We start from the raw sequence: 25,554 nt of genomic DNA, 5'->3' as shown, positions 1-25,554 counted from the left end.
TTTTGGGGTTTTGATTAGAAGCATGAAAAGTAAATGGCAATGAAAATAAACTAACAACTATAAAAGGCTCTTGGCAAGGTGTGAGAACTAGAAGTCCTATCCTAGTTATCCTTCTCAATTGTGATGAGAATTGTTCATTGCTACCACTTAGTTAACCCTTACTAAATAAAGAAAATTCAAGTGGATGAATTGACTTGAGCCACAAGTCCTAGCCAACTCCCAAGGAAAGACTAGCTTTAGTGCACTCCAAACCAATTAGCAATCTCTCCAATTACCAATCAACAAAGGAATTAGATAACTCAAGTGTCACTAATTACTCTACCTAGACCAAGAGGAACAAAATCTATACTATATCTAGAAGAGGCATTTCAACAAACACATAAAAGGCAATAAAAGTAAACAACATAAATTGCAAGAATTAAAGAGAGATCTAACTACAAAGGCAAGAGATCAACAATAGAAAAGCAAAGAAGAACAATTATTATGAATTACCTCTTATTGAATTGAAAGAAAATGGAAAGAACAATAGTAGATCTACAATAAAGTATAAGAACAACATAAAGGAAATTACAATAAAAGAATGGAAGAAGAATGAATGTAACAACAAGGAATTGAGAAGATAGAAGTAGAAGAAAGTAAAGATTAAAACCTAGATCTAAGAACTAATCCTAATCCTAATCCTAGAGAAGTGAGAGCTTCTCTCTCTAGAAACTACTTCTAAAACTAAACTATGACTAATGGTCAAAAGTATGATGATTCCTCTTCAATCCTTGGCTTAAATAGCATCAGAAATGAGTTGGATTGGGCCCACAAGGCTTCTAAAATCGCTGGCCACGTTTTGCTTTAAGTGAACCAGGTGGCAGCAACGGCGCATGCGCGTACTATGCGTGTACGCGTCACCATGCGCGGTTCAAACATAGCAAATCTTATATCGTTTCGAATCCCCGGATGTTAGCTTTCCAACCCAACTGGAACCGCATCATTTGGACCTCTGTAGCTCAAGTTATGGTCGTTTAAGTGCGAAGAGGTCGGCTTGACAGCTTTCCGGTTCTTTCATTTCTTCATGAGTTCTCCAACTTTTCATGCTTTCTTTCTTCATTCCCTTGATCCAATCTTTGCCTCCTAAACCTTAAATCACTTAACAAACATATCAAGGCATCTAATGGAATCAAGGAGAATTATATTTAGCTATTTTAAGTCCTAAAAAGCATGTTTTCACTCTTAAGCACAATTAAAGGAGAATATACAAAACCATGCTATTTCATTTAATAAATGTGGGTAAAAGGTGATAAAATCCCCTAAAATCAATACAAGATAAACCCTACAAATGGGGTTTATCAGGGCCGCATTTTGATCCAGATCCAAGCCCAGAGAATACAGATTAAAGGCTATAAATTGGGGAATCCATCCATTAATCAGGGACATCATCAGAACATACATTCATACACAGTTTTAGGATTTAGATGTAGTTTTTATAGAGAAAGGTTCTCTCCTCTCTCTTAGGATTAGGATTAGGATTAGAATTTCATCTTCTTCAATCATAGGTTCAATATTCCTTTTTTTATTTTCTCAATTTAGCTTATGAACTTTTCTATGTTAGGATTGATTTTCTTAATTAATACACATTGAGGTATTTCAGACTTATGATTGTTTTCTCTAATTTATGTTATTGATGCTTTCGCTTTATCCAAATTATTTTCATTCGAGTAGATTTTCTTCCCTTTTGGCTTTGGTTAAGTAATTGGTAATACTTGAGTTATCAAACTCAGCAGTGGTTGAAATTGGTAATTGCTAACTGATTTGGATCGCTCTAAAAGTTGACTAGGACTTAAGGATCAATTCAATTAGTCCAATTGACTTTCCTTTATTTAATAAGGGATAACTAAGTGGGATTAAAAACCCAATTCTCATCACATCTGATAAGGATAACTAGGATAGGAATTCCAATTCTCATACCTTGCCAAGAGCTTTATTAGTTATTATTTTAATGACTTGTTATTTTACATTACTTGTTTCCTATTTCAAAAACCCAGAATAAAATATATCTTTTTCCATAACCAATAATAAACACACCTCCCTGCAATTCCTTGAGAAGACGACCCGAGGTTTGAATACTCGGTTATCAATTTTATTGGGTTTGCTTAAGTGACAAACAAAACTTTTGTAAGAAAGAAATTCTTGTCAGTCTAGAAGCTATACTTACAACGAGAATTTATATGTGAAAATTCAAGATCGCGCGAGAGTTTCATTCTTCAAAATGGCGACGTTGCCGGGAAATTGCAAACGTGTGCCTTATTATTGGTTATTGTAAATATTTTTCTTTCACGTGTTTATTTGTTTTTGTTTTCCCTTCTTATTTCTAATAGCTACTATGAGTTCTCACCCCTCTCGCTTTGAGTTTGGTTTTAATTTTGTTGAAAGGAATGGAAGCTATAATAGGAATATGCATTACGGTCTAAGCAATCAAAGATGGATGGAGCCAAGAGGATGTGATTAACCCTTTAGGCAATAACACCTTCCTAGATATCATGGACAAGGACCATTCTACAATGCATGCCAAACTGATAGATATGGTGGACCCACTTGTAATTATCAACAAATCCCACCCTGTGCTTATAGACCATCCTCTCAACATAGCTTCGAACCACCACACGCACAAGCTCATTTTCACCATTCACCGCCATATGATCCTTATCCACCCCAATTCCAATCCAATCACTCCCAAGAACCACCACTTCCCTATGTACCATGTCCACATCCATCAAGCCAAGAATCACAGGTTCGCTTCGAAGAATTAGTAGATCAATTTCATGCAACCCTTCATCAACTGGAGCAAGCAATAAATCAATTATCTTCCAGACGTTCGGACACTCAAGGAATCCCTATGACTTCATATGGAGAATCTAATGAAGAACGTAGCATGAAGGAGATACTAGAAACTCTAGTAGACAATACAGAACATGACTTCATACTGGAACAAGTAGAGGAAGCTGTCATTATAGATGAAGAAGAGTTGATTGAAGACTTAGGAGACACTGAACCCCTATGAAAATCCAGAGTGGTGGAAAATTCCGTCGAGGATGTTACAATTGATGCTAAGGAGAATAGTGCACAACCCCCAAAGCAGGTATCTTATGAAGAACTGGACGGAATAACCCAAGACGCATGTTTCCTTGATGATGATAATCACAAGTCAGGTTCCCCTAGTAATGAACTTGCATCCGCAAGTGAATTCTTTGAAACAGAAGAATCTTCCCCAAGTGAATACGAAGATAATGCAAAGGTAGACTTTTCTCAACCTCCCAATTATGACTCAAGTGATGAGGAAGATATCGAAGACTTTGATCAAGACATGGTTAAAATTGAAGAAGTTTGCAAAGAAGTAGAGGAATTCGCGAAAGACCACAAGGGAGTAGAGCTTGCAAAACCACTGGAAACACCTATCCCAAGGCCGTTACCGCCCAATACAAACTTCAAGTGGGTAAAATCCTTAGCTTTTATCTTTACTTTTCCACTTGAATATGGTTTACTTGAAACAGATGGCCAGCTTAGAGCTCTTTGCGGCTTCAAGTGTAAAAGGGAAATGACTCGCACTCAGAACTAGTATGCGAGATTCAATGAGGTTTCACACTTCAAATTGAGGTGTAAGGATTGGTGTCAAGCTCAATTGTATGGGTCTCGGAAGTTGTTTGGTCACTGCAGTGAGAATTCAAATTGCTCATCACCCGGTTGGACAAATGCAGATCAAGACAAAGACGGGTGTAGAAGAAAAGTTTGGGATCCTGGAGTCTGTTCCGACATTGAACACCCCGGGAGCCTTGAAGCCTGTTTGAACTCACCTAAGGGCTTTACGTACCTTGTTTAGGACCCCAGAGGATGCTGGCATTCTAAACATTGGTGGAGATTCCTGGATGAATTCAAGCACAAGCCACCATAACAGGAGGCTCATCAAATGTCCAACTTAAGGACTTTAACTAAAAGTGCTAGGTGGGAGACAACCCACCATGGTATGATCGTTCCTCTTCCATTTTAGTCTATTTTTGAATTCTGATTGAACCTGGAATTGTGCATAACATTCATTGTATTCTGCATTCTGCAAAAAAAAAAAAAAAGAGGGAGAGAAAATCACCCCACGCGAGCGCACAGGCCACGCGTGGGCGTGGAATGGAAATCGGCGTAAGGATCCAACGCCCAGAAAGTTAGGTTGGAATCGTGCAGCTGGTGTGCGTTTAGCACAAAAAGGCCCACGCGTTCGCGTCCCTGACGCGAACGCGTCCCTTGCACAACACTCATCCCACGCGAAAGCGTGAGCGATGCGTTCGCGTCGCATGAATATTATGGCCCCCTAAATGGAAACAGAGAGTTGCGCTAAAACGACGCTGGAACTGTGCGTCTAGCACAATTCACAGCGACGCGTTCACGTGCTTCACGCGTCCTCGTCACTCATCTTTTACCCAACCTACGCGATCGCGTCCATCACGCGATCGTGTCAACCCCTTTCACTCTAATCACGCGATTGCGTGCTCCACGCGTTCGCGTGGATTTGAATCCACCAAACCCAAATCACGCGAACCCTAGCCCGTCGCGCCCCCATTACCCCCTCCTTCTCCTTCCTTCTCTGCAACCTCCATCGACCAGCCACCACCACCGCCGCGCCCAACACCCCTAACCACCCAGAACACCCAGTGACACTCCCCTCTCTTCTTTCTTCTTTCTTCTCTTCTCCTTTCTCCCCCTTTCTTCCTCCCTTTCACTCCCTCCACTGCCGCGCCACCTCCCCGAGCAGAGCACCACCGCCTTCTTCCCCTCCTCCTTCTTCCCCCTCCCTCAACCTAACCTAGTACTACATTCCCCCTGCCCCCATCCGGCCACCGCCGTGCAGCCACCAGCGCCACTACCCCATCTCTATCTCGTATTCTGATCCTACCCACACCAGGTTCCGCCAAACACCGATTTCTCTTTCATCAATAGTTAGTTGCATATTTTTTCAGATTCTGTTCAAATTAGGATAGTTAGAGATGCATGATTGTAGTGGATTCTAGGTGGTTAGGTAGCTAAAATGTGGTTAGTGGATTTAGGCCAGATAATTGCACCGTTCTTGATTACCTGTTTTATCTATTTCGCAATTTTGATCTGGCTGTGATAATAATTCTGTTCATATACTGTTCTTCATATTTCATGCTGCTATTTACTGTTCCTATATTTGTGATTCTTTGCAGCATTATTTAACTTTTATATGAACTGTTTTTTTCTTGCTATTTATTACTTGGGACCATCCAATTTTAGCCAGAATGCTGCCCAATTTTCTGTAAATTATTTCATTTTTTTCCATTTATGTATTGGTTTTGGCAATTTTGAATTTTGCACTACTTGGCTACAATCAAACCAATTCATTAATGCACGGGCTAGCATTCTTATTCCATTCTATTCCCTGGTTAATAATTTGCATTATTGATGATTTCACCCTCCTTTTCCACTTCCCTTATCTATATGAATTATCATCAATAAACTGTAAACCTTGCTTGAATATGAGTTGATTATTCTTTCAATTTGTGAATCTTTTGTTAACTAGAAAACCCTTTATCATGCTAATTCCTTTAACCTTCTTTTTTCTAACTCACTGCTTTCACTTTCTAACTTCATTTTTCACCTATTAACCATCTTAACTTTCTTACTTCTCTTTTTACCTGACTACTTTAACTTTTAACTCAGGGCATGATCATTGTTTTTCCTAATTAACATGACTTTCACTAGCAGTATATTTTGGATTGTGATTTCTATTTTCAGGCTTTTTCATTTGAACACAATCCAAACTGCACATACATTTGACTCATTTCACGCTTTTCTTGCTCTTTTGCCACTCTATGCTTCTATTGCTATTTGCCTACTTGTTTTCCTGCTTTTATTCTTCAATTATATCCTAAAATTTCTACTTTTCAAAATGTCTAACCCTCAAAGCAAAGGAAAAGACAAAGCAACCACTGGCAAAAGGAAAAGAGGCGAATCCTCTATGTCCATCCTTGGCATCTTGGATGATGATTCCTGGCGGGAGAAGAACTTTACCCCGCAGGAAAAAGCTGATCAGTTGGTACCTGCAGCTGACCCCGTGAAATTTGCAAATAAATATTGTGAGCTGAAGTACCCAATTTTTGCCACAGCCAGGAACCTATACCTGGAAAGGACACTCAAAATTCCGGAAGAACTCAGGTAGTACACTTCAGACCAAATTAAATAGAGAGGTTGGTTCTTCCTGGAGAGAAACTTGACTGAGATCAACTCATCTTGGGTCAGAGAATTATACTGTAACTACTTTTTAACATCCCTGGATGCAGTACAGCTCAAAGGCAAACAAATTCTGGTTACTGAGGAAGCCATAGAAGACATCCTCCAGTTCCCACCTAAATCAGATCAGCCAGACGTTTACCAAAGAGCTGAAGAGGATATGAGATTCATGATATTTGACTGGGATGCAGTGAAACAGGCTATAGCTCTTGATCCTTCTATTCCATGGGTCATGAGAAAGAGCACAGTGGTACCCAAGGGAATCAGGCTGATCTATCTGAATGATGAGGCTCGGCTATGGCAACAGATTCTGAGTAACTACGTAATGTCGAGCACTCATGAGACAGAGGTGCCAGCTGCTATGATTACCCTCATATGGTGTGTGATAGAGGGTAAGGACCTATATCTGCCCCGCTTCATCCGGCATTACATGACCAGGGTCCATGTCAGAGGTACCCTCCCGTTTCTATTCCTGATTACTCAGTTGGGTCGCCGAGCTGAGGTACCTTGGGAAATTGCTTATGAAAAACCATCCACCGCGGAATGCAGGAAGATCATCCCTCACAGTCAGAAGTTTCAGGCTCTAGGCTACTGCCCTCCGTTTCTCACTGACTCTACTTAGGCAGCTACATCTTCAGCTGCCCCTTCAGCATCCACTGCCCCAGCTCCATCCACTGCACCCCCACCTGCTCCTGAGCCCATTTATCTTCTGGTGCACCGACTCTTTGACCACTTATACCAGATGGAGTGCCGCCACCAGCAACAATTTGAGAGATCTAAACGTCGCAACAGGCGACGTTATGAGAGGTATGAGCGTCGCCACAAGCGATGCTATGTGCACCTCAAGCTGATGATCCGATCCGGTGGCGATTTTCCCTCCGAGCCTGACACACCATCAGACACATCTGAGGAGGAAACGAGCGATCATGAGGAGGAGGCACATACCCAGGCTGCGCAGAGAGGACCTAAGCACACTGCACCACACCATGAGGAGCACCACCAGCTACAGACTGTAGATCTGGAGATTCCTCTACAGACAGAGCCTCCGCTTCAGCAGACCGCTCCTCATACACTCACAGAGACTGCAGACCGTCAGCCTACCACTGAGACACCGGTAGCCCATCCTTCTGGAGATGACACTTCTTCACACCCAGTTTGAGTGAGCATCGAGGACGATGCTATTATTTAAGTGTGGGGAGGTTGCCATCTCTGGCATATTTTTTTGGTGAACCACTATAAGACTCTTTTATCTTATTTTGTTCATTTTCTGTATTTTATTTGCACATTTTTCTTTTTTTTTTTGCTTTTGCTGTATTTTTGCATTCTGCACTTTTAGACTACTAGTTATATATTAAATGGATTAATTAGTATATTTTACCCCTTTTAGCATATGATAGTTTGGTTTAATTGAAAATAAAAAGGAGTAAACTAGAGACTTTAGCATAACAGAATAAAACAATCCACACACCTTGTATATATAGCATTACATGTTAGTTAGTTAACAACATTTCTTCAAGGAGAAACACTAAGATTTTAAGGGGCAATTTAAGATTTACATTGAGTTGAATGGAAACTCTTAATTTCTACTTGCATGACATACATAACTGATATATGATTTATGAGCTTGAGAACACACAGTCCGTGAGTTTTTAGCTTAATTGTATGGTTACATCAAACCATAAATTTCATTCCTGTGTGTTTCACACTTCTTTTTTATGCTTGCAATCTTTATTTTGTTTTAATCTATATGTCCAATTATAGAATATAGATGCATATCAAGAGATGATTGAGGCCATTATTTGTATTTGTGCCCACTTGTCCCAAATAAACTTACCTTTTATGCCATCCTTGTTAGCCCCCTTGAGCTTTTTAATCCTCTTCTATTTTATAACCATATTACTAGCCTTAAGCAGAAAAACAAAATAAAAATCCCAAGTTGAATCCTTGGTTAGCTTAAGATAGATATTATGTAAAATTTAAGAATAGGAAATTTTATGGGAACATGGGATAACAGAAACAAAGTAGGGATTTGTATTAAATAAGATGTTTCAAAATTTTGGGAAGCATGCTCATGTGAAATCAAAACAATAAAATTACCATGTGCATTAAAAAAAATATTTTTAGTATTTAAATAAGGGGATACAAAAATTACCCCAAATGCAATTACAAAGAATCAATGCACATGAGACAAAAGTCACAAATAAATTTTGATGCATGAGCATGTAACACAAAAGTGGAAAGGTTTGGATATCTAGGTGAAGAATTATGAAATTATATAAAATATGTATATGTTAGGTGAGATATTAGATTAGTCAAGGATTCACTTTGTTAGCTCACTTAGCCTTATATGTACATCCTTACCCTTATCTCAGCCCCATTACAACCTAAGAAAAGACCTCATAATTTTTATATGTCTATATTCTATATTTGTTGATTGGTTAGATGAAAAACAAGGTTTTAGAAAACATGACTAGAAGAGAAGAGAGTGATTAACCCCAAACACTGAGTGATTAGAGAGTAAACACAAAATCCAATGAGGGTTCAATAGCTCATTCTCATATATCCATGTTTAATTATTAATTGTCTTGCAGGATGTGAACTATCTTAACTCAACTCAATTGTGACTGTGCTTTAACATGATTTGGCCCTAATTGTGCATATATGATCCCTTGAAGATATGAATTAATTTAACTATATGTATGCTTTATATATAGGTGAATAATAACTAGAATTGCATGACTCATTTAGGTAGTTGCATTTAGAATAGATTGCATCACATAAGATTCCACCATTTTACCTTTACTCTTTTCTCTTGGATTTAGCATGAGGACATGCTATTGTTTAAGTGTGGGGAGGTTGATAAACCCCTATTTTATGATTCATCTTGTGTTTAAATTGAGTGTTATTATCAAATCTTCACCCACTTATTCATGTAAATTGCATGGTTTTACTATTCCTTCCTTGTTTTATGATATATGAGAAAACATGTTTTCTATGCTTTAAAAATATTAAATTTAATTATCCTTTATTACCATTCGATGTCGTGATTTGTGTGTTGAGTACTTTCAGGCTTTATAGGGCATGAATGACTTAGAGGATGGAAAGGAAACATACAAAAATGGAAGGAAAGCACAAAATGAAATTTTTGAAGAAACTGGCAGCAACGCGAACGCGTGGAGGACGCGGACGTGTGCTAAGCGCAAAGAGCATCGACGCGAGCGCATGGATGACGCAAACGCGTGACTCGCGCGAAACACAACTGACGCGGACGCGTGACCGACGCGACCGCGTGGAAGAGCAAAACTCCAGATGACGCGACCGCGTGACCCACGCGGACGCGTGACCTGCGCGATCTGCAGAAATTACAGAATGCGCTGAAGATGATTTTGGGCCGTATTTTGATCCAGATCCAAGCCCAGAGAACACAGATTAAAAGCTATAAATTGGGGAATCCATCCATTAATCAGGGACATCTTCAGAACATACATTCATACATAGTTTTAGGATTTAGATGTAGTTTTTAAAGAGAGGGGTTCTCTCCTCTCTCTTAGGATTAGGATTAGGATTAGGATTTCATCTTCTTCAATTACAGGTTCAATATTCCTTTTTTTTTCTCAATTTAGCTTATGAACTTTTTCATGTTAGGATTGATTTTCTTAATTAATACACATTGAGGTATTTCAGACTTATGATTGTTTTCTCTAATTTATGTTATTGATGCTTTCGCTTTATCCAAATTATTTTCATTCGAGTAGATTTTATTTTCTTTTGGCTTTGGTTAAGTAATTGGTAATGCTTGAGTTATCAAACTCAGCAGTGGTTGAAATTGGTAATTGCTAACTGATTTGGATCGCTCTAAAAGTTGACTAGGACTTGAGGATCAATTCAATTAGTCCAATTGACTTTCCTTTATTTAATAAGGGATAACTAAGTGGGATTAAAAACCCAATTCTCATCACATCTGATAAGGATAACTAGGATAGGAATTCCAATTCTCATACCTTGCCAAGATCTTTATTAGTTATTATTTTAATGACTTGTTATTTTACATTACATGTTTCCTAGTACAAAAACCCAGAATAAAATATATCTTTTTCCATAACCAATAAAAACACACCTCCCTGCAATTCCTTGAAAAGACGACCCGAGGTTTGAATACTCGGTTATCAATTTTATTGGGTTTGCTTAAGTGACAAACAAAACTTTTGTAAGAAAGGAATTCTTGTCGGTCTAGAAGCTATACTTACAACGGGAATTTATTTGTGAAAATTCTAGATCACACGAAGCATCTTGAATTTCTTTTCATTTCAAGTTTTCCTCTGTATGACTGCTTTTACGTTTTCTGGACTTATGCATGTTGAACTCTAATTCTGCCAACAATAGTATTTCTTCAAGTATTTTCCATTAATCAAATTAATTACTTTTCCTGACTTGATATCTTTAATCTGATAAGCATTTCCAGAATATGTGCCTATCACTTAAAAAGGGCCTTCCCAAGTATGGGACCATTTGCCAAGAAATTTCGATTTCTTTTCCATTCGAAAAATAACTTTCAAAACCAATTCACCTATCTCAAAAGATTTCTCCTTGATTCGACGATTATAACTTCGAGCAATACTTTCTTTTTGTCGAATCACATTATCGAGTGCTAGGATTCGCTTTGAATCTAATTCATTTAACTCATCAAACATTACATTCCAGTAATCATTAACTGGCAAATCATTCTATTTTGATACTCTTAAAGTATTCAAATTAATTTCCAATGGTAGCACTGCATCATGGCCATAAACTAATTTATAAGGCGAAGTACCCGTCGACCCTCTCGGTGAATTTCAATAAGCCCATAATACTTGGCTTAAAGTTTCATGCCATGTTCAGGGTTTATTTCCGATATGCTTTTTTATCAAGCTTATCAAAATCTTATTTGTTGCTTCTACTTGCCCATTAGCCTGTGCATAATATGGAGTAGAGGTGATCATATTGATACTCCTTGAAGCTGCAAAATTTTTAATTCACTGGCCAGTAAACATAGTTCTTTGATCAGTACTTAATGTTTGAGGGATTCCAAATCGATGGATAATATGTTACTCGATAAAATCTATTATTTCAATTTGACCAACTTCTATTAAGGGAACTGCTTCAACCCATTTTGTGAAATGATCAATTGCTACTAAGATAAACTTATGTTGTTTTGATGAAGGATTGTGAATTAACCCAATCAAGTCTAAAGCCCAACCCCTAAATGGTCACGGTTTTATTATCGAATGCAACTCAGCCGCTGAAATCTGTTGTATCAAACCATGTTTCTGACACTCTTGACATGCTTTCGCATAGTCAATACAATCTTTTATCATAGATGGCCAATACACATGATTGCGATATAACACCCAATTTATCTTTTTTTCCTGCCTGATGGGCACCACATATCCCATTATGGACTTCTCCCAAAGCAACGTTCAGATCACCTAAGCCTAAGCATCTCGATAAACTCTCATCAATCCCTTTTTTATACAACTCATTAGCCATCAAGACAAAATTTAATGCTTACACTTTTATCTTTCTATCGACTGAAATATTAGGATCTTTCAAGTACTAAGCAATAGACTTTCTCCAATTAGTATTTTCCCACTCATCTATGCATAAAACTTCTCTTTCATTCGCTGGTACTAACATTTGATGGGCATTGGCCAACCTCTTAAAAGTTTCTGGACCAATCATATATCTCGAAGCGATCTGGACTAATTCATTAGATAATTTCATTATGAATTCTGGGAATGTGAACCAAAGAAACTTTTCGAAAAGTAGTTAACAACTCCCAAGCAGTTATTAAGTATTTTTGTAACGTCTCATTATTTCACCTAAATTCCTTCAATAACTGCTTTAATACCAATTGAGAATCCCCTAATATCTGAACTTCCAAAGCTCCTTCACCAATTAATATTTCAAGTCCCAAAATAAAAGCTTTGTATTCTGCTACATTATTCGAATAAGGATATTTTAGTTCAAACAAAAATTCCAATGGAATTCCTTCTGGCGAGATAATTAAAATTCCAACACCTGCACCATCTTTGTGTTTTGACCCATCAAAATATAACTTCCAATAATTGACCTCAATATCGATTATATTTGCCTCCTAGTCATTCATATCTTTTGAACTATCCACAAGAAAATCTGCAAAGACCTGTCCTTTCACAGCCTTGGCTGGGTCATATTGCAAATCAAACTCTGTTAATGGCAGCATCCATTTCCCTATTCGCCGATGTAACATTGGGAAATTTAACATATATTTAATTAAATCGGTTTATGCAATAACTTTTACCGATTTAGCCACCATATAACATTTTAATTTCATACAAGCATGATATAGAGACAAACACAAATTTTTTATTGAAGAATACCTTGTTTCGATATCCGTTAAGACTCGACTAAGGTAATAAACTGCCTGCTCATGCCCATTTGCATCATCTTGGGCCAACATACACCCAATGATTTTCTCAGATGCTGCAATGTACAGTTTTAAGGGTTCAGATGGATGAACATTCGCCATAATTGGGGCTTTAGACAAATAAGTCTTAATCGAATCGAATGCCAACTGATGTTCCATTGTCCATTCGAATTGCGAGTCACTTTTCAATTTTTACTAGAGATGTAAACACTCTAGTTCGATATGAAAGATTCGAAATGAATCTTCGAAGATAATTTACCTTACCTAAAAAGGATTGCGCTTCTTTCTTCGATTTGGGCGCAGACAACGCCAATATCGCATCTGCCTTATTTTTGTCGATGGCAATTCCTTTTTTATGAACAACAAAATCCAAAAAATTTCCGGCCGATACACCAAAAGCACATTTTAAAGGATTAATTTTTAACCCTTTCTTCCTCATGTTAAAGAATGCTTTCCTTAAATGGTCAATATGTTGACTCACCGAAATAGATTTGACCAAAACATCAACGATATACACTTCCATAAATTTTTCAATAAATTAATGGAAAATAGCATTCATTGCACGCTGATAGTTGCACCAGCATTCTTCAAACCAAAGGGCATAACCACCCATTCATAAGTGCCTATCACCCCAGGGCAACGGAAAGCAATTTTGGACTTGTCATCTTCAGCAATGAAGATTTGATTATATCCTGAATAACCGTCCATAAAACTAAGGATTTCATTTCCTGTTGCAGAATCAATTAACATATCTGCAATTGGCATAAAATATTCATCTTTCGGAGTAGCATTATTCAAGTCTCGAAAATCGATGCATACTCTTAACTTCCCATTTTTCTTCATTACTGGGACAATATTTGAAACCCACTCAACATAGCGTGCAGTTCGAATAAACTTCGCCTTAATCAAGCGTTCTATTTCTTCTCTGATTTTCTCATTAATTTCAAGAGCAAAATATCTAGGAGTTTGCTTCACAGGTCTAGCATTCGGTTTTAATGCTAATCGGTGTTCTAAGTGTGAACGATCAAGACCAGGTATCTCATGATAATCCCAAGCAAAACAATCCTTAAATTCGTGTAAAAGATTAAAGAGTTCAGTTCGAAATGGATCAACAAGATATTTACATATATATGTAATTCAAACATCATCTGGAGTCCTTAGGTTAATTTTCTCCAAAGGATCCTGAGATTCAAACCCTTTATAACGATCATCATCTTTTACCAAATACTTCTCAAAACCCAATGGTTCTAGATCATAGATGTAATCAAAAGTAAAATCAATAATATCATCAGAAATAGAAGAAACTTGATCATTTAGCAAATGAACATTACTTTGATTTTCTACAATGAGCCTCTGCTATTAAATTGCCAGTTCGGCTTGTATCATTACTTTCATTACAAGAAACGAGAAAATTATAACTAAACTTAACTGAAGACATCAAATCAACATTATCACAATTAGAAAAACTACTAACCCTACGTGACCCAACTTCATCAGAAGAATCATCTTTATTTTCTACAGAATGAAAATTACTTAAATAATTACGTAATATTACCAGGTAATCGGAAACTTCCTCAACCTGGTCCATAGAACAGTCTGCCCAAGATCTTTAAGAAAGACAATCCCAACCAGTTGGTTCAAAACCCAACTCTGGGTAACACAACTTCACAGAGAGACCTTCTGAAGACAAGTAACATCCTTCACAATTATAAGGATTCAGTGCTCGATCAACGTTTAGAGGCTTTAACTTACGATTATACACCATAAAATCGGCATGCAGCTGTTCGACATATAAATTCGAATCTGCCTTGACAATTTTAGATTTACCATCCTTAGACCACAGAAGAACACTCTGATACACAATAGAAGGTACAACACCCACACCATGAATCCAATCTCGCCCCAGCAAAGCATTATAACTTGCCTTTGATGGAACCACCACAAAGACAGAATGTCTCTCCGATGATCCAACCTTCACAGTCAAAGTAACCAGTCATTTTGCTAGTGTAGAAGTCCCACTGAAGTCCGTCACAGTAATATTTGTGGGAACCAAATCATCAGGATGTTTTCCCACTTTCCTTAACATCCTCTCAGGCAGCAGACTGATAGCTGCCCCGCCATCAATCAGAACTTTATTTATCTTGAACCCATTCAAAACAGTAGTAATATGAAGTGGACGGAGATAAGAAATTTGTTTTTCTGTGGGCCGAGAGAAATACCCCGGCTCATCCTCGATTCGAATAAAGGAAAAAGCTTCCTCATCTTCCATGTCGTAATCTTCTTCTGGGTAACCTTCATACTCACTCAGATACTCTGTGGGAATGATCAAAATCGGTCCGATCATGTCATCATCTCCTTCATCAAAATATTCCTCATCAACATCAACCTCTTTGTTTTTATCAACTCCTAAGGATTGGGCTATACTGCTTTGCCCTTATCCATCTTTGCAGGCGATGGGATTTCCAAGTCTCTCCATCAGAAGGAAAGACGATTCGAGAATGCACAGAAGGCGTTGCCCCCTTGCTTATTTCTTTGCCTGTCTCTGATTGAGGTTTCTTATTTTGATTAAAACTTCTCCTTCCTCCTCTACCTCTTGGATAACCCCTGGTTCGACCCCAATAATAAGGATATTGATTTTGAGAAGGTGCTTGGTGCCCCCACTGTGGATTACATCGATACAGATGATCACGTCTCTGGAATTCTTGACAATTCCTAATCCATTGAACACCTATGGCCTGAGATCGACTTAAAGGTGTAACCACATTTTGTTGAGGGGTCTTCGAGCCAGAACCCTCGATGCACCGAATCGGCTGTCTCTGTCGCGCCTACTCTTCTCTATGAGCCAACTCTTTTTTCATTCTCTCTTTTTCGAAGATTGCCGCGGCTTCGGCGTCAAACACAACATTGCACCGCAGACACAGAGATACATCCCAGTCTTTAATCTTCTGCTGAACCAGAAAATCCAGTAAACCATCCTTGTGACTCGAAATCATCCAGAGTCACATCAAAGTTATAGGACATGCCAACCATGTTCACTCCAAAACACGGCTCAATATAACTGGCATCTACATTGAAGGGATCAACATCCACCTTCATTTCTTTCTTGCCATCATCGAATTTCAATTGCCCTTCCATTATTGCTTCCTGAATTAAGTTCCTGAAACGAACACATCTATTAGTCGAATGACTTGTTGCTTGGTGAAACTTACAATAAGGTTTTTCTTTTAAATCTTTTACCGAAAGTAAAGTTCTACCCTCGGGCAAAATTAACTGTTTATCTTTAAGAAACACATAAAAAATCTGATCAAATTTTGAAATATCAAAACTATATTTCTTTCCATTTTTAAGTTTTGAATCATTCGACTTTTCATTACTTGGAAGCTTTGTAAGTAAAGAAAAAACATAAGGGGGGCCTTTCTTAAGTTCAGCCAAATCAACTTCTATTTCAAAATCGATTTCCTCTTCTGAGGACTCCATACTCACATAAGCAACTTTTTCTTTTCGAGTAAAAGTTTTACTCTTTGATCGTTGTTCATTCCTATACTTTTCTTTCTCCTTTTTCATAAGTTCAGTTTGACAAATTTTTTCAGCCAAATGGGCTAAATCAGGAATATGCACATTAAGCAGTTTTCTGCGCATATAAAATCCTAGCTCCATAGTCGCTATTTTCACTATCTCACTCTCAGGTAATGACACGTAACACCTACTTCTAGCGTTCTTAAAACGTATCAGATACTCATCAATGGTCTCGCAATCTTCACGTTTTAAGGCCACTAGATCTGTAACTGCCACATTCATTTCACCTCGATAAAACTGAGTGTGAAAAGTAATTTCCAACTAATTCCATGTTGTCATCGAATTTGGTCTGACATTCGAGAACCAAGTAAACGCATTCTTCGTCAATGAAGAAGGAAAGAACTTCATTTTCAAATTTTCATCATTAGCTAAGTTCCCAATCTCGACTAAATAACGAGCAACATGTTCAATGGTTTATTCTCCAACCTCTCCAGCAAACGTTGTGACTATCTTTGGAATTTTTACCCCTTTTGACACTTCGGCCATTTGAACAGTTTGAGAAAAAGCAGACACAAAATATGGTCGATTCATGAAACTGACATTTAGACCCACTCTATTAAGTACTTCTTCCACAATTCTGGTGACTTGATAACGTTCACCGCCATGATTAGCACGTAATCTGGCTAAAACGTGATCGACATTTTGACCTCGGGGCACTACATAAGGGTTTTCTTGATTTAAAATATTGTTTTCATTTTGAAAAACATTTTCTGTCCCTTCGTTATTTCCCCTGGCATTATTCCCTTCACCTTCATCATAATCAACAATTCGAGCAATTCGTTCAACTTGTCTAGCAAGATGCTCGAATTTTGATTCATGATCAGTCATCATGGGATTCAGAATGTAGTCATCTATTGGGTTAATAAATTAACCAAATCATGATGACTTTCCTCTACTTGGTGTCGATATATTGCCATCGAATTAGCAGCATTCGAAGTAGAGCCAACATTATAATCACGAGAATACTCGAAATGTTGTTTTGGGTTTTGAGTATTGTTCACTCCACTTGCATTCCCAAAATGGGGAGGCGGAACAAAATCACCGACCGGTGGGTATAACCAGGAGGAAGACCATAAGGAGGCCAACCAGCGGTTAATGGAGGTTGATATGGTGGCACAGAGCCACGTGGACGAATATTACGTCCTACATTTCCAGTCTAAACAGTCATAACTGTTATACTTTTAGTTACAATTGCACCCTCCGAGCGTGAAGACACGTCGACTTGTTGCATAGACACTTGTATGTTATAATTGGTGGATGAAACACCATTCACATTCGATAACTCATCAGCCATGTGAATGATTTTCCCACTTCGTAATCGCATACACTAAGTAATACTGGAAAAAGTTGTTTGACACACTTCGATATCCCACCACGCGTGCCAATTTGTTTCGTCGATTTTTAGCAAATCGATGGTGGTTCGATATCTAGTGATCTGGGAGCGAAACCTACTCCTTTTTGTAGGTACCAGTTTTCTAAAAGTGCATTAAAGCGTCTTCGATTAGATGGGAATTGGGAATAAAGACAAAAGTAAAGTTTTCGAAAAAGAAACAAACTGAAAATGTAAAGGTTTGCGTTGAAATTAAAAGAAAACAGTAAAATACCTTCGACTGTGTCAAAGGACTTTGGCATGAAAATCTTAAATGCGGAAATGTAAATTAAACAATGAAGATAAAGAACACTTGGAAAATAAATTTACTTGAAAGATAAAGTTTACTGAAAAGGTAAATTGAAGAGATAAAAACATGGAAGGAACCCTACAGAAAATAAACTTGATTGCATACTCAAAAATTCGCTGGGACGTGAGTGTGCTTGAGTATTTTTCTGAAGCAAAGTTCCAACCCTTATTCCCTCAGACTTCCTAATATTTATAATCTGCATTAAGTAACTTACAATTAATTACAAAAATCACGGTCTTGAATGCCTTCTCCTTGGTAACCGTTTCCGCCTCTTGGCTGCGCACGTTTTCCATAAATTCCTCGCGTGATGAATGCCTTTAACTTCTCCGTTACCATAAATGTTCGATCACTCATTCGAATGTCTTGTTCGATTACCCATTTCGAATGTCCTATTTGATTAAGTCCATCCGATTAATAAATCAATCATTATCGAATTCGCGTCGATCACCTTCAACCCCACGCTCACGCATACATTCTTTTGAGAAACTTTCTCTACCTTTCTCCGAAGTAACTTACTTCTATCGAAAATATTTTTTCGATCAACACATAGAATTGGTTTTACTAGTTCAACCAATGACTCATCAGTTAAACTAATAAACCAATAATATGATCGGTTCGATTATTGGTTCGACTCCTACAATTATGTTCTAATGTATCCTGATTCCTGAAGATGTTTTTTTTTAACTTAATTTCTCAACTTATCAGGCTAAATTCTATTTAAAAGACTAATAAATTATTGTATATATAATAAAATTTAAATTATTAATATTTAGTTAAGTAAAATAAATTATTGTATACATAAAATAAATTATTACATACACAAATATTTGTTTGTTTGTTCAAAATATTGAGTTAATGCAAGCTATAAAACTTCGTAAAAATAGTCACACTATAAAAGTTAATTAGTAAGATAGAAGAGTTAAAAAAATAAAACATTGATCTTTTGATGCGAGACTTTTTTTTTTAATATTAATTACTTAAAATTTATGATATAATATTTTTGTAATAATCGAGATCCTAATAATTTCACTTTAAAGCATTTCACTCAACTTTTTGCTAGTTAAACTTCTTTGTAAATAGTTCTTTTCCATTAATCGATTTTCAATAAAAATACTAAGATAATAAGTTACAGAATCTTAAAAAAAATATCATTACAAAAAATAATTATTGTGCTAGATTGCTAGGAGAGTTTAAAATCTTTGAAAGGTCTTTTGTAGGCATTCACCAATTGAAATTGACAACAAATACATATTTGTCACCCACTCACCATTAAATACTGGAGACGTATACCTTATCTAGTTTTATTCAAGAAAAAGACAAGTAAAAATAACAAGTTGTTTTAAAATACAAGAGTAAATATATCTTTCATTCTCTAATGGCATGTGCAACCTACACCTTATATAATTTTATAATTTTTATTCAAGATAAAATATAGTAAAAATAACAATTTCTTTTAGAATACAACCGTACATAAATCTTTCATTCTCTGATGGCATGTGCTTTTATATTGGTGTAAACAAACATGTTCTATCATCTATGTCACATTTCTTGTCTTTCATTAGTGGGTTTTAATTTATTCTTGTAATTATCCATTAAGTATAATATTTCTTTATTTGTTTCAAATTTTAAAATGTAATTATTGACATTAACTTAATTTAGAAAAAAATTAGTCCCGTCAACTTATATTTCTATTCCAAATAGTGAATTTAATATTATCATGTCAAAAGTATAAAATTTAATACATATATTTACGATTATATCCTTTACTTATTATCATTTTCAGTAACATATATTATAAAACAAATATAGTTGTAATTTGTCTTTGAAAATATTAAAAGCAATTCTAAATAATTTTTGAGATACTAAACAAATTTTCTATAATATCCCCGCCCCCCCCCCCCCCGGGGCTCTTTTTGGATGAACATGGTCCTTATTGTTTAAATGTCATAAGAACACCTAATAATCATTTTTGCTTGATTAAGTTTCTTGTATATACAGTAATTTATTGGTTAGCATTCAACAATATATTCTTAAATGAAATTTTAAGTTTGTGACAAATTAATTCTTAACCTACAGAATTAAAAGATATTGTGGAAAAAAAAATGTTCACTATAGGCATAGAAGAGTCGATTGTGTTATATTTAGATCAATATTCAGTAGAAACAGGGAGTCAGGGTTCTTGATCCACACTCCATAAAATGCTATTTATTTGTGCTGCTACAAAATCCCTAAACCCCCAAAAAAAAAAAGATCGGTAGAACAAGGTGGAATGGAATAGTATGGGAAAGGAATTTTAATCAGCTCAAAAGCTTGGATTGAACAAAAATGGAAAAAGATGAAAATAGGTTCCATCCAATGTCACAATTTTTACCACTATTCCAAATCCAAAAGCTCCTACAGACTCAGAACTCTCATACTAACAATAACCATGGAGCAGAAATATAAAATCAAATATAATTGGAAAATTTTTAAGTGTACTAGTATACTGGTGTTTTAATAATTTTTAACCGTTGATCTTAATTATAAAAAAATATATATAATATATATAATTAAGATTAACGGTTAAAATTTACTAAAATACCGGTGTACCAGCATATTTGAAAGTTTCCCAATACAATTATGTACAAACTAAGATATGTTTCAATGAATAACTTCACATTATACAGATGGAACCACTGTTGAAAGTTCTCTAAAAAGTAAAAGCTAATCTATAAAGGCAGGACAGTAGCAAGTTGCCAATCACATGATCAAGCTGAAGCATGTTAGATGTCACATGAAGATAATCACAAGGACACAAAAAATAGAAGTTGAAAAAGAATATAATCTATTAAAGAATTGTCACATTATCACATCCCTTAACGGAGTACATTGGAATCATGGTACTACACAAGTCATTTCAGAACATCTGAGAGGACCATTCCATGACAAAGATAGTCTCCGCCAAAAATCATCGCTATAATTGACTTCAAATGTAACTAAAAATTTATTTAGAATAATTGTACAATAAGAATAAGTTTGCTATGGTATACAACAGCTCAATTTCTTTTCACCTTTTCTTTCGTACCTTCTAGGCCGCAAATTCCCTCCGGTCGTAGACAACGAATCATCAATACGATCAATGTCCGGCGCAGAACTGGGCAGTATGATGGTTACACATAGAAGAGAAATGCATTGCAATTTCCATGAAATGGCGAATCCATCAGAGTTTGTATAAGAGGCAGCTAATTCATTGAATCAGTTTTGTTCTGCACAAGTTGTTCAACATCTCCTAGCTCCGTTTCGCTTACTTGAATCCCATGTTCATTCTGAAACATTAACTCTATCTGCTCCAATGACTTCCCTTTCGTTTCGGGAACAAGCATGTAAACAAATACAATGGCAAGAGCAGAAATAGCAGAAAACAGAAAGAATGTTCCAGCAACTGTAATTGCACGACACACAGACAAGAAAGACATGGCTACTAAGCCACTGCAAACCCGGTTAGCCACAGCACCAAGCGCAGACGCTTGAGCACGAACTCTTAAAGGGAAGATCTCTGATGTAATAACCCAACACACCGGGCCGAGTCCAACTGAGAAGAAAGCTACATTTCCACAAACAAACAGAATCGCCAACGCAATCACAAACGGCCCTTGTCCAAACAAAGCTAGAGTAGCCCCTATGCTGAACAGACAGACTGTCATCCCAATTGTGCTAATTAAGAGAAGCGGCCTCCGACCAAGTTTGTCGATAAGAATGATTGCAACCAAGATAAAAACAGTCTTGGTTATACCTACAGCAACTGTATCACCAAGAAGTTTAGATTTATCCTTAATCCCGGCTGCCTCTAGAATTTCGGGGCTGTAATACACAGTTGCATCAATCCCTGAGATCTGTTGAAAACATTGAATCCCTAGTCCAGTAATCAGCATCCGGCGAAGAGCAGGAGGAGGAAAAAGAAGCTCCCTCCAGACCGGTTTGTCCTCGTATTTCTCAGAATTGGCAATTCCAGCAGCATGTTGTATTTCTGCCAGTCTCTCCTCCACTTCTTTATCATTGTCATTTGTTTTTGCCAGCACTAATCTCGCTTCATCGATTCGGTTCTGCATTACCAACCATCTTGGTGACTCAGGAATAACAAAGAGAGCAAAGCCAATGAAGAGCGAGGGCAAAACTCCCACAGCAAGCATTATCCTCCAACTAATGTGTGCTGGAAGGCCAGAAAATGCATAATTTGATACATAACCAAGCAAGATTCCTACATTTATAAAAATCTCTGGAAATGTGGTAAGCGAGCCTCTCGCAACATTTGGGGATATCTCAGCAATATAAATAGGGGAGATCATAACACCAAACCCAATTCCAATTCCTGCCAGAAATCTTCCAATCATTAGTACTGTATAGGAAGGGGCAAGAGTCATTGTTAATCCGCCCGATTGGAAGACGACTGCGGCTAATGCCATTGTCCATTTTCTACCAATAATATCAGATGTTCTTCCACCACCCAAGCTACCAAATAGAGAAATAATGCTCAAAATACCAACCAAAATTTCTACCTGAACCTCCGTTATGTTCAGATCTTCTTTGATAAATATAACTGCTCCACTCATAACCCCTACATCTGCAAATTGAAATTCACCAAAGAAATCATCAATCTTTTGTTCATTCCAAAAACACCCCAATTTTGAAAATCATAATGGATCTCCAATATAGATCCCAATAAAATATACAGTTTGAGAACTCTTTCAGCTGGGTAGCCTTGAGACCAAAGTTTTGCAGATCTGCCTCATAGATACCTCAGAATTCAAAGATAAATCTGATAAAGAACCGAATCAGTCTAAGATCTATATCAACTACATGGTTGCAAATAGTTAGTTACATAACATCACCAATCAGCAAAATAATCTAAACATAGTCAATGTTATCCCAAAAGAAAATAATAATAAAAAGAGGAGTTATGGTCAATTGAAATGCGGAAACAGCAGCGAAAAAAACAAAACAAAACAGGAACATAAGACTTTGTCAACGGAATTAACAAAAACCAAGGAGAGACGTTTTCAAAGGAACCATTGAAGCAATTACCATAGCCAAGAAGGACATTGTTGAGAGAAGCAAAGATAGCACATGCTATCACATATTTTCTTGTACTGTCTCTTCTTTCATGTTGTTGCTGTTGTGTGATGACATCATCAACATCGTTGTCGTCGGTCTCAGGGAACTCGCTGTTCATTCTCTTGTACTTGTTCTTTGCTCCCAACGGGATCCCAGACAAGCCCATTTCGCCATTCCCATTTTCTTGGAACCCCATCACCGGATTCTGGATTCCAATTGGTGGGTGTTTTTTGTTTTCTACAAAGTTGCAATCTTTGAATTTGGGGTATTGTTTTTTTCTTTTTTCTTATTTTTTTCTCTTGTGGACTATGCTATGACATATCTAAGACTAACAAAAACACATGTTACAAAAACTAAATCTAAGACTCGCTGTGAAAATGGAATGAAGTCTTAGATCTGAAAAAAAAAAACATACACAGAAATCAGGAAGTGAAACTGAAAGTTAAGGAATGAAACCACGCGGAATTGAAGGAAAAGACTAGGCAACAAAGAGGGGCCACACGCCCCCTTTTTTGTCACGCAAGCAAAAGGGTATTAAAAGAAGATGATGAAGAAGAAGAAACACAATGGCGAAAAGAAATTAATAATTAATGAAAAATGAAAATACAATTAGTCAGCATTTGCATAGATGTGGCATTGAATTTTGAAGGTGAGGGAATTGACCTCTCACTTTAATCAAAGATTAAATTTCGCTTTCCACGCAACAACTGTAGGCGTCTTGGCGATACCAGAGTTGGTCGCTCATTTCCTTTAACTGCATTTTTTATTTTTTTCGTGACGTCCTAAAATATGTTTTTTTATTATTTAATTTTTTTCTTAACAATCATACACGAATCATTTCTGTTTTGTTAATTAAAAATAATTTAGATATATAATTAATTAGTAATTTGTATATCAAAAATATTATTTATGTACTAAAATTAGTTATTAAAATTAACAAACAAAAAATATTATTTATATACTAAAATTAGTAATTAAAATTATATAAATATATGTGTAATTTAATTTATTTTAATATATATTTTTAATTAATAATTAATTTTAGTAATTAATTTTAGTATACATTTAATATAATTGTTTATATATATAAAATATTTGGTGTATAAATAATATTTTTTTATAATATATTATTTTTCTGTATTAAAGACTAAATCATTATAAATTTAAATTTTATATAAATTAATCAATAAATGATTATATACATAATATAAAATTTAAATTTTAATATTTATTTAAACAAACTAATAAACTAATTATTAAACAAAATTATTATTTAATATATAAATAATATTTTTTTATAATATGTTCTAGTATATATAATTTGGTCCGACGAGATGCGGTATACAGCTATTTCTCTTGGTATGAATATTTTTCTTTTTAAAAAGGTCAAATTCAAAATCATTAAAAAAGGAAAAATATATAAGAATCATTATAGAAAACTTTTTTTATTATTTTTCTAGAAAGAAAAATTAATTTTAATTCAATAAAATTTAAGTTATCTATTTTGATATTTTGATTTTGTATTAATATAGTACTTGTGCTAATTTGCTATTGTATATAATTGGGTGTTTTTGTCATATTTTATTTGTTACTTTAAATATTTTTAATAATTTTTTAACGTATTTTAGGCAAAATTCATTATTTAATTATTGATGTTACTTTACAACCAGGGACGGTTCTACATACATTGTTGTGGGGGCAAGCGCCCCCACTACAATTTGAAATTTTTTTGAGTAATACATGATAATAATATTTATTTGCCCCCATTAGATTATTAAATTTGACCCCACAATAAATTTTTACTCAACTTTTGGTACTTAATCGTCAATTTAAAAATTTTATATTAGAAATTTGTTAGAATTTAGAATGATCAATTCTCAAATTTAAACGAAATTAGTGTTCTTTTTTAAAAATCAACTCAAAAGAATATTATTTATCTTCTTTTCAAATTAACTTTAATTTTTGCATAGCAACTGTATCAATTGAAAGAACTTTTTTAACTATAAATATAAATAAGAGTGGACTTCTAATTGTGTTAGGAAGTGAATTTTTAAATAATTATTTAGTAATATATATAAAAAGAGAGAAATTTTGATGGTAGTTAACAAAAAAATTATTTAATTTTTTAAAATATAAAACCTAAAATAATAGAAATTTAAATTATATATTATTATTTAAATTACTATTTTAGTATTGTAATTTATATATTAGATATTTTGAAGGCTAATCATATTTTACAATAATAAAATATAATCATAACAATAGTTATGTTATATGTACATAAAAAATAATTATTTGTATAAAATATATACTAAAATATAAAATACACATTAAAAATAAGTTAAACAATACATATATTTATACACAGATATATAATAATTAATAAATAATTTAATATTTAATTTTTTATATACATATATTATTTTTATTATAAAAATAATTATGATGTTATATAAATTTTGCCCCCACTACCAAAATTTT

The 25,554-nt window shown here is 35.5% G+C and overlaps 1 protein-coding gene across 2 annotated transcripts; it reads right to left on the bottom strand.

Annotated features, from left to right (window-relative positions):
• Nucleotides 1-20,783: 20,783 nt before the first annotated feature.
• Nucleotides 20,784-23,891, bottom strand: LOC112789769 (probable polyol transporter 4). 2 transcript variants are annotated; one of them, XM_025831813.3, is made up of 2 exons: nucleotides 23,044-23,891; nucleotides 20,784-22,582 (listed from the first exon to the last, which is right to left on the bottom strand). In XM_025831813.3, the coding sequence occupies exons 1-2, from the start codon at nucleotides 23,267-23,269 to the stop codon at nucleotides 21,204-21,206; spliced, it is 1,605 nt and encodes a 534-aa protein (XP_025687598.1). In that variant the 5' UTR covers nucleotides 23,270-23,891; the 3' UTR covers nucleotides 20,784-21,203. The 2 variants fall into 2 exon arrangements, with proteins under 2 accessions (XP_025687598.1, XP_072088621.1); XM_072232520.1 differs by having other exon boundaries at nucleotides 20,784-22,777; nucleotides 23,044-23,581.
• Nucleotides 23,892-25,554: the final 1,663 nt, after the last annotated feature.

The sequence above is a fragment of the Arachis hypogaea genome, chromosome 3, assembly GCF_003086295.3.
Source record: "Arachis hypogaea cultivar Tifrunner chromosome 3, arahy.Tifrunner.gnm2.J5K5, whole genome shotgun sequence".
NCBI lineage: Eukaryota > Viridiplantae > Streptophyta > Magnoliopsida > Fabales > Fabaceae > Arachis > Arachis hypogaea.
This window is presented reverse-complemented; position numbering and strand designations above follow the sequence as displayed.